This window comes from Aotus nancymaae, unplaced genomic scaffold, assembly GCF_030222135.1.
Source record: "Aotus nancymaae isolate 86718 unplaced genomic scaffold, 86718_ANA_hifiasm-v0.15.2.pri h1tg000014l, whole genome shotgun sequence".
Classification (NCBI taxonomy): domain Eukaryota; kingdom Metazoa; phylum Chordata; class Mammalia; order Primates; family Aotidae; genus Aotus; species Aotus nancymaae.
Window position 1 is genome coordinate 59,534,807 of NW_026988425.1, and position 18,228 is coordinate 59,553,034.

General features: G+C 36.3%; 1 protein-coding gene across 1 annotated transcript in view; it reads right to left on the minus strand.

The window, feature by feature from the left end:
* The window catches only part of ADAMTS6 (ADAM metallopeptidase with thrombospondin type 1 motif 6), a 328,680-nt gene that overhangs the window by 170,180 nt on the left and 140,272 nt on the right, over positions 1–18,228 (minus strand). The window contains exons 8-9 of the mRNA XM_012462273.2: positions 6,366–6,409; positions 1,528–1,633 (exon numbers count right to left, since the gene is read on the minus strand). Of these exons, the coding sequence (XP_012317696.2) occupies positions 1,528–1,633; positions 6,366–6,409 (150 nt within the window). The remainder of the gene's footprint in view (positions 1–1,527; positions 1,634–6,365; positions 6,410–18,228) is intronic.

The window sequence follows — 18,228 nt, forward strand, 5'->3', positions numbered from 1 at the left end:
CTTGTGACTACATGAGATAATAGTGCTTTCCGTATACACGGTATTCACTCACTGTATGTTACTTTTCCTAACCTTCCAATTTAACTGAATCTAACAGAACCTATTAAGTTCAGATTGTTTGCATAAGATTATGACAGTCATTAATTAGCCAGATTTTTAAGTGAATTAAAGATAAACTGCTTGGTTAAGAGGGCTTTTTCCTTTTATTCACCTGCTGTTTATTACAATGGAAAGTAGAATACCAGTATTTTTAAAACTTCATTAAGAGTGTAATACTGACTTTTCCTGTGTCTGAATCAAGCCAGGTTTGAAACTTGCTGTTCATTTAAATTTACACCAAAATCTATATCAGTTTGGGAAAATTTGATTGCAATTTTAAAATAATGCAGCCGACTGATTCAATTTTACTCTCCACTTCAACCACAACAAAAAAGCTGAACAATAGATTTACCTTAGGAATAACTTCTGAGGCAAGTATATAATAAACATTCATTTTTATTTGTTCTTTTTCCCCCATCTATCTCGCCACTAAAAAAGCAGATTATAAAACTTAAATTGTACAAATGTCAGGAGTTCTTGCTAGTAAGCTGCTTGGTTTAGCTAAAAATGCTTGACTAACCTTTTAAAGTTTTCTTTCATTTTTTTGTTAGCAGATATAATTAATCATTTGCTGAATGTTAACATTTTCTGTTTTAGAAGAAAAGAGCTTTCCTGCTAAAAAAAATTCCTGTTAGTAAATTGGAAGCTCTTTTGCTTAGTTTTTACCTTTATGAGAGCATCAGAATCAGTTTAGAAATTAATCAATTGAGGCAAGTCATCTCTCATCTTAGGAACATAAATGTTGAAATTTTTTAAAAAAGTGTTATCAAGCTTCTCTCCCTCCACATGAGCAGGCTTTCATATTACTATTGACTGTTGTTTAAAATTTAAAAGGGTATTCATTGCCATGGGTGGGGGACAGGGTGCATAAGATAGTTTTTCCTTTGGCACAGGTTCACTTAAAATAAATATTAAAACCTTCAGGTCCTCCTAGAAGGAAAGGAGGATGGTATCATGTACTTCTTGCATTTTTTTTTTCAATGACATACAAATGCACCTGAAAATACAAGTTACATAACAATGTCCGCACAAACTTTATACCTAGAAAAGGGATGCTGACAGCTATATGAAGAGTGAAAACTAAAAGTACATTTTATGGTAGTTGTGTCAATGATTTTAAAATGTATATGTATTGTCACTTGAGGAAAAGAAAACTGGACTTTAAAGAAAACAGGTATTGAGGAGACTGAAAAAAACTTAAATGTGGTCCATTCACCACTGAGGATACTACATTGAATAACAAAGATTATCTAACAAGTCTCCAGTTCTTAAGATGACTTATAGCAATACCCAAAATAATAACATCCTCTATTGGAATCAGACAAAAGGCAGTAAAACAAGGTTCAGCACAGCCTTTCCACACAGTAGTTACAAGTTGCTCAAGAGTGGAGTTCTAAAATTTATTTTGATTTTCTTAAACTCACTCACTTGTGACCAATCTCGTGTGCAATGGTAAAAGCTGAACCCAGGCCAATGTCTTCATTAATGCTGCAGCTCCTTTCAGGCTCACACATTCCAGCCACAGAGGCCAAGCCTGAATAAACAGAAAGAGACATAAAGGGTCAAGCCAAGGTGTTTCAGTCTTTAAAAGCCCATACTTATAAATGCCTGGATTCTTTTTAATAACCTCCATGCACAGAAGGAGCTGTTGGCAAAAGGTTAACTTTCTAGTCATTTGCAAAATCACTGGGGGGAATTTCACTTTGCCGGCTAGACATTAATATTTTTTGAACTGCAGTCAGTGCTGGAAAATGTCTAGACTAGGGGTTAGATTTATAAATTTTACTTCTGGTAACTTGGGACCACCTAGTAACTTGAGCCAGAAGAGGGAATTCAAGAAAGCATTTCTATTTTAACATTCTTCAGGCTGTAGAAAGCAAAATATATTCACATTATTTTTCTAAAGAGATCTGTTTAAGTTTAGTGGGTTCATAAAAATATACAAGCAACTTTCTAGTTACCAAAAAAAGGGGGAATCCCAAATGATTTTTTAAGTGATATTTTTATTAAAAATAAAATGAATGATTCCAAAGGAGAACTGTTAAAGATGGGAGGTTTTTGCATTTTTAAAAAATCTTCTGAAATTAATCCTGACAGTGATGCAACAATTTCTTTGAGTATTTTAATAGGAGGAAAGTCATTCACACATTCAGTGTCATTTTTCCTCTCGCCTATCCCCTACTTCAATGCATTAGAGTTTTACTAATAAAGCAAATACTATGGTGTTAATTCGCTGATTCCAGTGAAATGTTATGTTACTCAAGGTATTCTCCCTTGGGGATTTTAGTATGCAAAAGTTTTAATATTTACTTTCAAATGAATATTATGTTGTGTGAAATACTACAGAACTTTAAAACAGTGCTTAGAAAAAAGAATTTTTGTGCAAAAGCAAAAATGTCATCTCTTATAAGGAAACAGATGCCAAATCAAACTTCATGCTCATAGAAACAAAAAGTTATTTAGAAGTTGAAGGGGAAGCAGGAAAAACATTTTTTATGGTTAGTAGTCTACTATCATCACCCACTTTCCCACCAAAAGTGATTTCAATTCAATTCAATGAATATTTATTGAATGCAATAAGCAATGTTCTGTGTTAGGTATAATTTCCCAGATGTACTAATTAGAAACAATAAATGCTATTCAATCCATGTTTTTACTGACAAGAAAGCTCCAGAAGTTGTGTTTCCCTGTATTTTCTAATATAAGTATTAACATAACAGCTACATTGAAACAGAGATGAGATTAGTGCTGGATTTGCTAATAGATTGTTTGCTTTTCCTACTGTTTTATGCGAGAGGGACAGGAGTTAGGGAGGGAGTTGATTTCTGCCTAACAGTGTTATAAATGCTAGTGATAACACTGAGCTGCCTTTCTATTCATTAGAGGTATTGGGACCTGAAAAAGAGAATGTAAAAAGTAGAGCAGGATAACTTATTTTTTTGTTTCAGTCAATTTTTTGTTAATATTTAATATCTGTTTAAATATTAAAAATATTTTAATGAATGTAATTTCTAATCTCCACTGAAAGAAAGAGAGACACATACAGTGAACTTTACTTTTATTTTGAGAAAAATAAAATGAGAAGTAGAATAGGAAAATACCTGAAATCTTGAAAAAAAAAAGTTGCAGTATATTATCTGGCTTCAAGTTATTTGGTTCAAAGTGGCCTATTATATCAGAAGAACAAAGCTACTCTGAATACTGTTTCTGTTTTGAGCTTTATGAAATGTATGGGTTTTTTTTAAGAAAAGCATAATTACTAAGAATAATTATTATCAAATTAATGTTTCTTACATTTCCCAACATTTATTATTCCATGGGCTAGCTTTTGAGTTTTGTTGTTGTGTTGCTTTTTGGTATGTGCCATGTGGCTGTATTTTCAGTTGAGAATTCTCAAGGACCCCTCAAGGTGTATTTACAAGCACAGATTTATTTCTGCCATCTTATATAAAATTGTTATCTCCTCTAAAACAACAATTTAAGAAAGAATATACTTGGGAAATTACTACTTATTAAAATATAAAGCCAAATCTTAACTAAAATGAAAGTATTTTAAATGCTAATATATTTTCACATCCCCCCACAATTTTCTGTATCCCTATAAAATTGAGACTGTCAAAGTTCTTATGTGTGATTCTGTTAATAGCTGTTTGATTACTATTTGGGTCATTTAGATTTCCTCAGCTTGATGGCCACAGTTTGCACCCTTAAACCTATTTAGCCATGTTACAATTGGTCATCAGAATTATTAAGCAAGAGACTCTGGAAAAATCAGTATGAAAACCAATATGAAAGTGACTAGAATACAACTTCAAAAGTAATTTGGTCAATTCTGTACTGATAATATGTTTTCCACAGATGAAGTTAAGATGTGTACGTGTATATATATATACATACATATACATACATATATATGCAGCTCATTCAGTTTTCACTACAAGAAGTAGTATAAAAACCATATACAAGTCTATAATTTGAAAAATAACTTATATTGAGCTTGAAAGTGCATTGGCATGTACTTATTAATGTACTGATTCTATAAATTAAAAAACTATCAAGGTTAGAATACATTATTTTTAAAAAAACAAAATGAGTAGTAGAATAGGAAAATACCTCAAATCTTTGCCAATAATGACAACAAAAGTACTAGGCAGTGGTCTTACTTATGTCATTAGATTGGTGCAAAAGTAATTTTTAAAGTAATGGTGAAAACCGCAAATTACTTTTAACCAAACTAATACAACGAAGAGCATATCTCGATGTAAATAATCTACCTTCAAAAAGCAGAATATACATATAATTATATAAATTTATACATATGCATACATAGAGAGAGGATGTATATATATATAGAGAGAGAAATACACACATATATACAGTAGATCATTTGCTTTTCCTATTGTTTTATGCAAGAGGGGCAGGAGTTGGGGAGGGAGTTGATTTCTGCCTCACAGAGTTATAAATGCTAGTGATAGATAACACATATATACAATATATGTGTGTATTTCTGTCTCTCAGAATATATATATAATTATATAAATTTATATATATGTGTATATATAGAGAGGATATATATATATTTAGAGAGAGACAAATACACACATATATACAACCATTTCTTCAAATATAGATATACTAGAAAAATGCTAGCTCTAACTAATACGTGCACCTGATTTGAGGTCTGGTATCTATTATAACTAAAATTGATTGAACACTTAATAAACACTTAGAGAATCTGTGTACAGTAAATATGGGGGGGTAAGTTCAAAAGTATAGGCAATTTCTACATTAAATAATACCAGTTCATTTTTATACTACTTCTTTACTAAATACATCTACAATTTTTTCCTTAAATGATTTTAACAATGTCCACGTAGCATAAGGGCAAACATTACTCCTACATTATAGATAAGAAAATTGAGGAACAAAGAGCTTAAATACACTGTAAAAGTTAATGCACTGAAACTGTCAAAGCCAGTTGTTAGTTTCCAGTTCAGAGTCTCCTTTCTTGGATTATGATGGTCTTGTTAGCTTTAAACACTGCAAAGTAACTAATTTTGATGTCAACTTTCTCAGCAGAGAGAGCTCTGTCTGCATTATGCTTTTTAACTAGCAAGCTTCTCCATAATTAATATTCAGCATTGGCTAATTGAGATTTCTTCTTCAGCCATAAATCCTAAGGGAAATGGGTAGGAGAAGCCTGGGAAGTCAGGTAAAATTATCAAGAGATGTTTTAGTTTCTGAAGAGATGTTTCACTGAACTTCCAGGAAGTTAGAAAACACTTTTCCTCCTACATCTACTTTATTTTGATCTACCCAAAATGATTATGAGGAGCATAGGAATCAATTTCATAAGTATTCTTTTACAGAAAAGAAAATTGAGACTTGTCAGAGAGAAACTAGAGAATTCATCTTCAGTCGTTGAACTTCTGAGTCTGTAAAAAGTCTCTACGATATTAAAAAATTTGTGGTAGAAAAAAAGCTTCTGCCCTTTAAAATAACTCTAGTTGCTTAAAAATTTAGACTACTGGAGAGCTACCCTTTTTGCCCATTTGTATTTACAGTTAACTATGAAATTATGTTCTATAACAGGGTGTAATTTTTTAAAATTCCAGAATATTACAGAAACGCTTTTAAAAAGACAAATGATCCTTAGGGAGCACAAGAAAGATAATCTTGTCCTCTCTCTTCACCTGTTGCTATAATATTTTATAAGATTATTTTTTGTTGTTGTTTGGGTAGTAGAAATTTCCAATAATATCTTAATTATGAGGGTTATACTCTTTCCACAAAACTGTACCAGAAGAAGTATTGTTCCTGATGCCTCCTCATTACATATCCCTAGTTGTTGTTGTTGTTGTTTTCCTTTCCTTTCCTAGCCTAAGATTTCAAAATGTTAACTGCTTTCATTTGCTCTCACAGTCTTGGCATTTTTAGAAAATACATTACAGAGATGGATTATATGAAAATGAGTGATAACTTCAATTTATAATTCCTTAATGATTTTGAATCATATTCTGTTAATTTTAATAATCATTCCAGTTATCAAAAAAGCCAGTGACATTTATATAATATTTATGATAGCAATAAATACTTGTTTCCTAGTAAATGACATGTCCATGAAGGCTGAGTATAACAGGTTATAGGAATTTCAGATGCACAGAATGAAAAATGGCCAAATTAATATTAAAGATTAAAGTCATTGGTTCAAAAAGACAATCTGAACCTTTCAACCTTTATTTAAAAAACAAAACAAAACAACTTACCCAGTGTTCCACACGGCTTATTTTTATAAGTGCAGATATCGTATCTATGGAGAAAAAAAAAAGAGATAAAATTTGTAATCTGATCAAATTTGTAAAATATTTTTCTATATTCGTCACATCTCTCTCCTGGAGCTCTGATGTCAGACCACAATCAATGCAATTACGAGCAGTTAGCTGGAGTGTCGGCATTTTCGGCACGCCACAGTGCTGAGGGACACAACAGGCAGCACTATATTCACAGCCTCTGGCTGCAAGCCAGTAGAACACCTGCCAGTTAGAAAGAAAGGTTAAAGTGGATTTTTGTAATCCCAAATTCCATAAAACCATCTACCATGCTGTTTTGAAGCTGGAGTAGCTTATCTGCAAATTGCTACTACTGCAAAAAGCAAATAGGTGGCTTCTTATTTTCAGTTTCCTTTGAACCTGCAGGAATATGGTTTTGTTACAGCCACAGACTGTATTTCATACTTCTGAGCTACAAGCACTATTTGGAATTGCTTTAACTCTAGCACAGGTTCTTGTTAAAGAACAAAAGAGGCCGGGAGCGGTGGCTCATGCCTGTAATCCCAGCACTTCGGGATTATCACTTGTGCCATAACCTATTTATATACAAAATATAGAGACAAAAGAGTGAATATACATTGAAAACTAGGAAACAGATTCATATCGGATATACATCTAAAACAGGTCTTAAAGATTATGGCAGATAAAAAAAGAAAAATAGGTCAGGCATGGTGGCTCACACCTGTAATCCCAGCACTTTGGGAGGCTGAGATGGGTGGATCACGAGGTCAGGAGTTTGAGACCAGCCTGGCCAACATGGTGAAACTCTGTCTCTACTAAAAAAACAAAAAATTAGCTGGGCATGGTGGTGTGTGCCTGTAATCCCAGCTACTCAAGAAGCTGAGTCAGGAGAATCACTTGAATCCATGAGGCGGAGGCTGCAGTGAGCCGAGATCGCACCACTGCACTCCAGCCTGGGCGACAGAGTGAGACTCTGTCTCAAAAAAAAAAAAAGGAAAAGGATTCCAAGCAGAGAACAGAATAGTCAAAGGAACAAAGTCTAGAAAGTGTATGGCATATCTAAAGAACTATAAGAATTTCAGAGAGGCTGAAACATTGAATGCTAAACCAGATTTGTTCTTCTTATAGACAAAAGCAACTTAGAAAACAGTTTGTATAGTAGGAAAGGATTTTTTCAAAGTATGAGTATATACACAGATTGAGTTTATACATAGAGATGAATCTGGAAGGATAACACTGCATATCCAAGGGAGAGGTGGAAGAGTAGGGAGAATATACACACATATATACATTTCTGTACAAAGAACATTTAATCAGAAAGTCTTTCAGCTATGCCTGTCTCTGATGATAAACACAAACTATTCTCTGTGCTGTCAGTCCCATATTTCTTACAAATATAAAGAATCTTGAGAAAGCATGTAATTCAAGCTTTACTATGCTTAAGCCATTGTCTTTCAAAGTAGGCCAAATATGAACCAGCTTATTTCAATTCCTCGATATAACTCTCAGTCTTCTCCCATCTTATCTTTAAATATCATTTTTAACTGCATGCTGTGATAATAATCTTCACTAACTTCACACCCCCTTTCTTTCTTTTACCTAACTTTCTCATTTTTATTTTGTATCACATTCACTCTATATCCCATCAACTCTTCTCTGCCATACCGTGGGTTTGCCTTATTTTCCTCCAGATCCTAGCCACTTCAGGAAAAATTACAAAGAAAAATAATACAAGAAGTCTTGCTTTATCCCAAAGATATAATTGGTATACTTTTAGGACTTTTCTTGTAGCAATACAAATTGAAGAAAGAAGAGATTGAGGAAAAGGAATTCCCAATGCTTACTCTCAACATCCTTTACAAAATTTTGTCACTACTAAATCCTTACCAACCCACAGGTGGTAGCAGCCCCCAAACTTAGGCCTGTGATCCAAACTGACCAAAACACATGATTAAGTTGCATTTTAAGATCTCCAAAATATAGCATTATCTTCCACCACCAGCAGACATGACCCCAGGCCAGCCAAGCAGCCCTGTGCCTGAATCTCAAGCCTGAGAAGCAACCCATGGGCTGCCCCTGAAAGACACACCCTCCCAGCTGGCCAAGCAGCTGTGTGCTTGAGCCCAGAGCAAGACATATACCCCCCTGGACTACCTGCAGCAGACATACACCCAGGTCAGCCAAGAAGTCATGTGACCACATCCCAGGCCTAAGAAACAGCTGCATAGGCTACCCCTGGCAAACCCAACCCTAGGCTAACCAAGGAGCTATGCAGCTGTGTCCGAGGCAAGAGAAACAGCCTGTAGTCTGCCAAGCAGACATGCCACCAGGCCAGCTGAGCATCCTTATGTGCCTGTGTCACAGGCCTGAGAAATAGCCCTGTGGGCCAACCCTGGCAGACACGTCCCCATGCCAGCCAAGCAGCTGTGCACTCATGTCCTGGACCTGAGAAATAGCCCTCCAAGCCACTCTTGGCAGGCACACCCCAAGGCTGTCTAAGTAACTGCATGTCTGTGTTTCCAATCAGAGTAACAGCACGATGGCCCTAACCCTAGTAAGTTAGACCACAAGCTAGCCAACCCACCATGTGCACACATTTCTGACATGAGAAATAGCTCAGCAAGCCCACCCCTGGCAAAGCTATGCCACCATCAAAACAAACTCTCTCAGCCTAGGTCACTGAGAAATTCACAAATACCACTAGTGTGAATTACAGATGAAGAAACGACACACAGACAATACTACTGTGTCTACCTAGAACCAAGGCCAACAGATCCCACCAAACTGACACCCCATGACCCACTTATATGGATTAATCTTTCCCTATGAAACCTACTCCATAAAATTAGAAGAGGTAGTTTTTCTACCAGCTGTGTAGAAATAAATATGGGAACACGTCAATCGTCAAAAAAAAAAGGAAAAAGAATGTAACTCCCAATTCTTCAGTAACAGAAACCAAATTATAAGGAAATACATGAAACACCAAAAAAAAGAATGCAAAAACATAATCTTAAGGAAAGTGAGATATAATATAGACAATTCAATGAAATCAGAACAATTAATGATTTAATTGATAAATTCAATAGAGATAAATATCAAATAAAAAGAGAAGAAAAGATAAATACTAGAATAGAAGAATTAAATGAAGGAAATAACTACAATGAAGACATTCAACAACAGTCTAGACCAGACAGATGAAAGAGCTTCCAAACAGAAAGACAGGTCTTTTGAACTAACACAGGAAGACAAAGAAAAGAAAGAAAAAAGAATGAAAAAAGCCTACAGCATTTATAGGAAAACAGTAAGTTAACAAAAGTTTGTATTATGAGCTTCCAGAAGGGGAAGAAAAGGAAAAAAAGTGAGGAAATCATATTTTATTAAATAATAACAGAAAACATCCAAAGATTTGGGAGAGAGATGGACTTCAAAAGTCTTGGAAGAGTCCAGAAAGCTCGAATAACTCTAAATGGATTCACTCCAAACAGTCCTCTCCAAGGCACATATAGTCGAATTGTCAAAAGTCAAAGCAAAGAATTTTAAAAGCAACAAGAGAAAAGTGTCAAGTCTTATATACACAAATCACCATTAGACTAACAGCTAATTTTTCAGCAGAAACCTTACAGGCCAGGAGAGAATGAGATGGTATGTTTAAAGCACTGAAAGAAGAAAAAAAACAAACAAGCCACCAAAGAATATTATGCCCAGCAAAGCTATCCTTCAGAAATTTAAAAAGAAAAAAATATTTCACAGACAAGCAAAAACTGAGGAACTTTATTATCACTAGCCTGGCCTTACAAAACGTGCTCAGAGAAGTCTCACATCTGGAAATCAAAAAATAATAACCACCATTATGAAAACATGTGGAATTATAAAACTCACTGGTCAAGCATCTATACAAAGAATGAAGAGAAAGGAATCAAACCTCAGCACTACAGAAAACCACCCAATGGCAAAAGTCAACAATAAGAGAAGATGGAAGGAGCAAATGATAAATAAAATAACTGGAAAACGATCAAGAAAATGACAAGAATAAGTCACTATTAATAGTAACCTTGAATGTAAATGGATTAAATCCCCCATTGAAAAGATTTAAACTGGCTAAATGGATTTAAAAAAATAAAAGACCCAATATATATATTGCCTGCAAGAAACATACCTCACCTGCTTGAGGATCCAAGATGACTGAATAGGAACAACTCCAGAGTGCAATTCCCAGCAAGAACAGTGCAGAGGGTGAGTGCTCACTGCATTTCCAAACAAGGTTTCACTGCCCACAAACCAGGAGATTTGTGGGCTGAAAAGTGCCACAAGTTTTCAGTGCAGTGGTTTCTGCCAGTGCCAGGTGGGTGGACAGAAACTCAGACAAGTCTGGGCAGCTGTTTCGACTGGTACCTGGAATGCCTGGGAGACAGAGCCACCCATTCAACTGAAAGGGAGGGAACTGAGACAGGGAGCCAGGCGATCTGGCTCAGCGGGTACCAGCCCCACAAAACAAGCAATATGAAACACTCTGGATTGAGAGTGTCGCAGCAAGCGCAGCTGGTCCCAGGAAGGTCAAGCTCAGTGGGCAGAAGGACATCCGTCACTGCTGAGACAGTCTGCCACTACTGAGGCAGTTCACACAGCAGCTGGGCAGAGCCTGTGGCAGCTCAGCAACTCCTCTGCTGGCAGACTGTAACTAGACTACTCCCTGAGGGGCAGGGCATCTATAAAAAAAGGCAGCAGCATGACAAGAACTTATAAATAAAGCCGACTTGCCTAGGACAGAGCACCTGGGAAAAGAGGCAGTTATGAATTCAGCTGCAGCAGACTTAAAGGTACCTGCCCAGCAGCTCTGCATGGAACAATGGAGCTCCCAGCACAGCATTTGAGCTCCTATAAGGAACAGACTGTCTCCTCAAGCAACTCCCTGACCCCTGTATACCTAAAGAGACACTTCATAAAGGAGAGCTCAGGCCGACATCTGGAGAGTACCCTTCTGGGACGAGGATAGGAGAGGAAGAAACCAGTGGCAACCCTTGCTGTACTGCAGCCCCCAGACTGCGCGTGATCCCCAGATGAGCGGGATCTGGAGTGGACCTCCAACAGTCCTGCAGCAGAGGGGCCTGTTAGAAGGAAAACTAAGAAGCAGAAAGAAATAGCTTCAACATCAACAAAAAGGACGTCCACTCAGAGACCCCATCGGAAAGTCACCAACTACAAAGACCAAAGGTAGATAAAGCCACTAAGATGAGAAGAAAACAGTGCAAAAGGATGAAAACACCAAAAACCAGCATGGCTCTCCTTCTCCAAGGGATCACAACTCCTCATCACCTAGGGATCAAAGATGGATGGCAAATGAATCTGATGAATTGACAGAAACAGGTTTCAAAAGGTGAGTAATAACAAACTTCTCAGAGCTAAAAGAACATGTGCTAACCCAATGCAAAGAAACTGAGAACCTTGAAAAAAGATTAGATGAGATGCTAACTAGAATAAACAGCTTAGAGAAGAATATAAACAACTTGATGGAGCTGAAAAACACAGCAAGAGAACTTCATGAAGCATATACAAGTTTCAATACCCGCATCAAACAAGCAGAAGAAAGGATATCACAGATTGAAAATCAACTCAATGAAATAAAATGAGAAGGCAAGAATAGAGAAAAAAGACTGAAAAGAAATGAACAAAGCCTCCAACAAATATGGGATTATGTGAAAAGACCTAATCTACGTTTGAATGTGACAGAGAGAATGAATCCAAGCTGGAAAACATTATTCGGGATATCATCCAGGAGAACTTCCCAAACCTAGAAGGCAGGCCAATATTCAACTCTAGGAAATACAGAGAACACCGCAAAGATATTCCTCAAGAAGAGCAACCCCAAGGAACCTAATTGTCAGATTCACCAGGGTTGAAATAAAGGAAAAAATGCTAAGGGCAACAAGAGAGAAAGGTCGGGTTACCCACAAAGGGAAGACCATCAGACTCACAGCAGATCTCTCAGCAGAAACCCTACAAGCCAGAAGAGAGTGGGGCCAATATTCAACATCCTTAAAGAAAAGAACTTTCAACCTAGAATATCATATCCAGCCAAACTAAGCTTCATAAGCGAAGGAGAAATAAAATCCTTTATGGACAAGAAATTGCTCAGAGATTTCATCACCACCAGGCCTGCCTTACAAGAGCTCCTGAAGGAAGCACTAAACAAGGAAAGGAACAACCAGTACCAGCCACTCCAAAAACATACCAAATAGTAAAGACCATCGACACAATGAAGAAACTGCATCAACTAATGGGCAAAACAACCAGCTAGTATCAAAATGACAGGATCAAATTCAAACATAACAATATTAACCTTAAATGTAAATAGACTAAATGCCCCATTCAAAAGATACAAACTGGCAAATTGGATAAAAAGTCAAAACCCATCGGTGTGCTGTATTTGGGAAACCCATCTCACATTCAAGGACACACATAGGCTAAAAATAAAGGGATGGAGGAAGATTTACCAAGCAAATGGAAAGCAAAAAAAAGCAGGAGTTGCAATCCTAGTCTCTGATAAAATGGACTTTAAACCAACAAAGATCAAAAGAGACAAAGAAGGACATTACATAATGGAAAAAGGATCAATGCATCAAGAAGAACTAACTATCCTAAATATATATATACCTAATACAAGAGCACCCAGGTACATAAAGCAAGTTCTTCCGACCTACAAAGAGACTTAGACTCACACACAATAATAGTGGGAGACTTTAACACTCCACTGTCAATATTAGACAGATCAATGAGACAGCAAATTAACAAGGATATCCAGGACTTGAACTCAGATCTGAACCAAGCAAACCTAATAGACATTTACAGAACTCTCCACCCCAAATCCACAGAATATACATTCTTCTCAGCACCACATGGCACCTACTCTAATATTGACCACATAATTGGAAGTAAATCACTCCTCAGCAAATGCAAAAGAACAGAAATCATAACAAACAATCTAATATTGACCACATAATTGGAAGTAAAACACTCCTCAGCAAATGCAAAAGAACAGAAATCATAACAAACAGTCTCTCAGATCACACTGCAATCAAATTAGAATTCAGAATTAAGAAACTAACTCAGAACCACACAACTTCATGGAAACTGAACAACTGGCTCCTAAATGTCGACAGGATAAACAATGAAATGAAGGCAGAAATAAAGATGTTCTTCGAAACCAATGAGAACAAAGACACAATGTACAGAATCTCTGACACATTTAAAGCAGTGTCTAGAGGGAAATTTATAGCAATAGAAAGATCTAAAATCGACACCTGATCATCAAAGTTGAAAGAGCTAGAGGAGCAAGATAAAAAAACTCAAAAGCTAGCAGAAGACAAGAAATAACTAAGATCAGAGCAGAACTGAAGGAGATAGAGACACAAAAAAAACCTTCAAAAAAAATCAATAAATCCAGGAGCTGGTGTTTTTTGAAAAGATCAACAAAACAGACACCGCTAGCCAGATCAGTAAAAAAGAAAAGGGAGAAGATTCAAACAGATGCAATAAAAAATGATAAAGGGGATATCACCACTGACTCCACAGAAATACAAACTACAATCAGAGATTACTACAAACAACTCTATGCACATAAACCAGTAAACCTGGAAGAAATGGATAAATTCCTGGACACTTGCACCCTCCCAAGCCTAAACCAGGAAGAGGTTGAAACCTTGAACAGACCAATAACAAAGACTGAAGTTGAAGCAGCAATTAATAGCCTATCAACCAAAAAAGTCCAGGTCCAGAAAGGTTCCAGCTGAATTCTACGAGATGTTCAAAGAGGAGCTGGTACCATTCCTTCTGAAACTATTCCAAACCATACAAAAAGAGGGAATCCTTCCAAAATCATTTTACAAGACCAACATCATCCTGATACCAAAACCCAGCAGAGACTCAAAAAAAAGTAAACTTCAAGCCAATATCCATGATGAACATAGATGCAAAAATTTTCAATAAAATACTGGCAAACTGATTGCAACATTACATCAAAAAGCTTATCCATCATGACCAAGAAGGCTTTATTCCAGGAATGCAAGGCTGGTTCAACATATGCAAGTCTATAAACATAATCCACCATATAAACAGAACCATAGACAAAAACTACGATTATCTCAATAGATGCAGAGAAGGCCTTCGACAAAATTCAACAGCCTTTATGCTAAAAACTCTCAATAAACTAGGTATTGAAGGAACATATCTCAAAATAATAAAAGCTATTTATGACAAACCTACAGCCAATATCATACTGAATGGGCAAAAACTGGAAGCATTCCCTTTGAAATCTGGCACTAGACAAGAATGACCTCTGTCACCACTCCTATTCAATATACTATTGGAAGTTCTAGCCAGAGCAATTAGGCAAGAAAAAAAAATAAAGCGTATTCAATTAGAAAAAGAGGAAGTCAGATTGTCTCTATTTGCAGATGACATGATTGTATATTTAGAAGACCCTATCATCTCAGCCCAAAATATCCTTAAACTGATAAGCAACTTAAGCAAAGTCTCAGGATACAAAATCAATGTGCAAAAATCACAAGCATTTCTATACACCAATAACAGTCTAACAGAGAGCCAAATCATGAGTGAACTTCCATTCACAATTGCTACAAAGAAAATAAAATGCCTAGGAATACAACTAACAAAGGATGTAAAGGACCTCTTTAAAGAGAACTACAAACCACTGCTCAAAGAAATGAGACAACACAAACAAATGGAGAAACACTCCATGCTCCTGGTTAGGAGGAATCAATATCGTGAAAATGGCCATACTGCCCAAAGTAATTTATAGATTCAACGCTATCTCCATCGAGTTTCCTATGACCTTCTTCACAGAACTGGAAAAAAACCATCTTAAACTTCATATGGAACCAAAAGAGAGCCCACATAGCCAAGACAATGCTAAGCAAAAAGAACAAACCCGGAGGCAACATGCTACCTCATTTCAAACTATACTACAAAGCTACAATAATCAAAACAGCATGGTACTGGTACCAAAACAGAGATATAGAGCAATGGAACAGAACAGAGGCCTTGGAGGCAACACCACACTTCTACAACCATCTAATCTTTGACAAACCTCACAGAAACAAGCAATCGGGGAAGGATTCCCTGTTTAATAAATGGTGTTGGGAAAACTGGCAAGCCATGTGCAGAAAGCAGAAACTGGACCCCTTCCTGACACTTTACACTAAAATTAACTCCAGATGGATTAAAGACTTAAACATAAGACTTAACACCATAAACACCATAGAAGAAAAACCATTCAGGACATAGGCATTGGCAAGGACTTCATGATGAAAACACCAAAAGCATTGGCAACAAAAGCCAAAATAGACAATTGGGATCTAACTAAACTCTACAGCTTCTGTACAGCAAAAGAAACAATCGTTAGAGTGAACCGGCAACCAACAGAATGGGAAAAAATTTTTGCAATCTACCCATCTGGCAAAGGGCTAATATTCAGAATCTACAAAGAACTCAAACAGATTTACAAGAAAAAAACAAACAAATCTATTCAAAGGTGGGAGAAGGATATCAACAGACACTTTTCAAAAGAAGACATATATGAAGCCAACAAACATATGAAAATATGCTGATCATCATGGATTATTAGGGACATGCAAATCAAAACCACATTGAGATATCACCTCACACCGGTTAGAATGGCAATCATTAAAAAATCTGGAGACAACAGATGTTGGAGAGGATGTGGAGAAATAGGAACACTTTTACACTGCTGGTGGGAGTGTAAATTAGTTCAACCATTGTGGAAGACAGTGTGGTGATTCCTCAAGGACCCAGAAATAGAAATTCCATTTGACCCAGCAATCCCATTACTGGGTATATATCCAAAGGATTATAAATCATTCTATTATAAAGACATGTGCACATGTATGTTAATTACAGCCCTGCTTACAATCGCAAAGACCTGAAACCAACCCAAATGCCCATCGACGATAAACTAGAAAAGGAAAATGTGGCACATATACACCATGGAATACTATGCAGCCATCAAAAACGATGAGTTTGTGTCCTTTGTAGGGACTTGGATGAATCTGGAAACCATCATTCTCAGTAAACTGACACAAGAACAGAAAATCAAACACTGCATGTTCTCACTCATAGATGAGTGTTGAGCAATGAGAACACATGGATGCAGGGAGGGGAGCATGCCACACTGGGGTCTGTTGGGGGTGGCCAAGGGAGGGACACCAGGGGGGTGCGGAGGTCAGGGAGAGATAACATGGGGAGAAATGCCAGATGTAGGTGATGGGGGGATGGAGGCAGCAAACCACATTGCCGTTTGTGTACCTATGCAACAATCCTGCATGATCTGCACATGTATCCCAGAACCTAAAGTATAATAAATAAATAAGTAAATGAATAAATAAATAAAATTTAAAAATTTTAAAAAAAGAAATATACCTCACCTGTAAACACACATAGAGACTGAAAGTGAAGGGATAAAAATAGGTATTCCATGCAAACAGAAATCAAAATAGAGTAGGTGTAGCTCTATTGATATCAGACAAAACAAACTTGAAATCAAAAGTTGTAAAAAGAGACAAAATATGATTTAATAAATAACAAAGTAAGATCAATTCAGCAAGAGAATATAACAATTGTAAATATATACGTACCCAACACAGGAATACCCAGATATATAAAGCAATTATTAGATATAAAGAGAGAGATAGGCTCCAATAATGTCACTCTCAGCATTGGACAGATCATCCAGACAGAAAATAAACAAGGAAACTTCAAATTGCACTATAGGACTGGGTATGGTGGCTCATGCTTGTAATCCCAGCACTTTGAGAGGCCAAGGTGAGAGGATTTCTCAAGTTTGGAATTTCCAGATCAGCCTGGGCAACATAGCAAGACTACATTTCTATGAAAAATACATACAAAAAATTAGGTCGGTATGGTGTATCAGATACAGACGTGTGCCTATAGTCCTACCTATTCAGGAGGTTGAGGTGGGAGGATTGCTTGAACCCAGGAGTTCGCAGCTTCAGTTATCTATGATTGTGCCACTACACTTTAGCCTGGGCAAGAGTAAGACTCTGTCTCAAAAGTACATACATAAAACTGCACCAGAGACCAAGTGGACCTAACAGACACTTATAGAACATTTCTCCCAACAACTACAGAATACACATTCTTTTCATCAGCACATGGAACATTCTCCAGGATTTACCATATGTTAGGATACAAAATAATTCTCAAAAATCTTTTAAAAATCTAAATCATATCAAGTATTTTATGAGACCACAATGAAATAAAAGTAGACATCAATAACAAGAATATTTAAAACAATACAAATACATGAAATTAAACAACATCCTCCTGAATGACCAATGGGTGAAAGAAAACACTAAGGATGAAATTTAAAAATTCCTTGAAACAAATAAAAATAGAAACATAACATACCAAAACCTATAGGACATAGCAAAAGCAATATAAGAGAAAGCTTATAGCAATAAATGAATAAATCAAAAAACTAGAATGATTTCAAACAAACAACAATGCATCTCAAGAAACTAGAAAAATAAGATAAAAACAAACCCCAAATTTGCAGAAGAGATAATGTAATCACAGCAACAATAAATGAAAATGAGACTAAAAAAAATGAAAGATCAATAAAACGAAAAGGCAGTTTTTTGAAAAGAGAAAGAAAACTGGCAAACCATTTGCTAGACTGAGAAGTAAAGAGAGAAGATCCAAATAAATAATATCAGAAATAAAAAATGTGATGTCACAACAGATATCACACAAATATAAAAGGTCATTAGAGACTACCATGAACAAC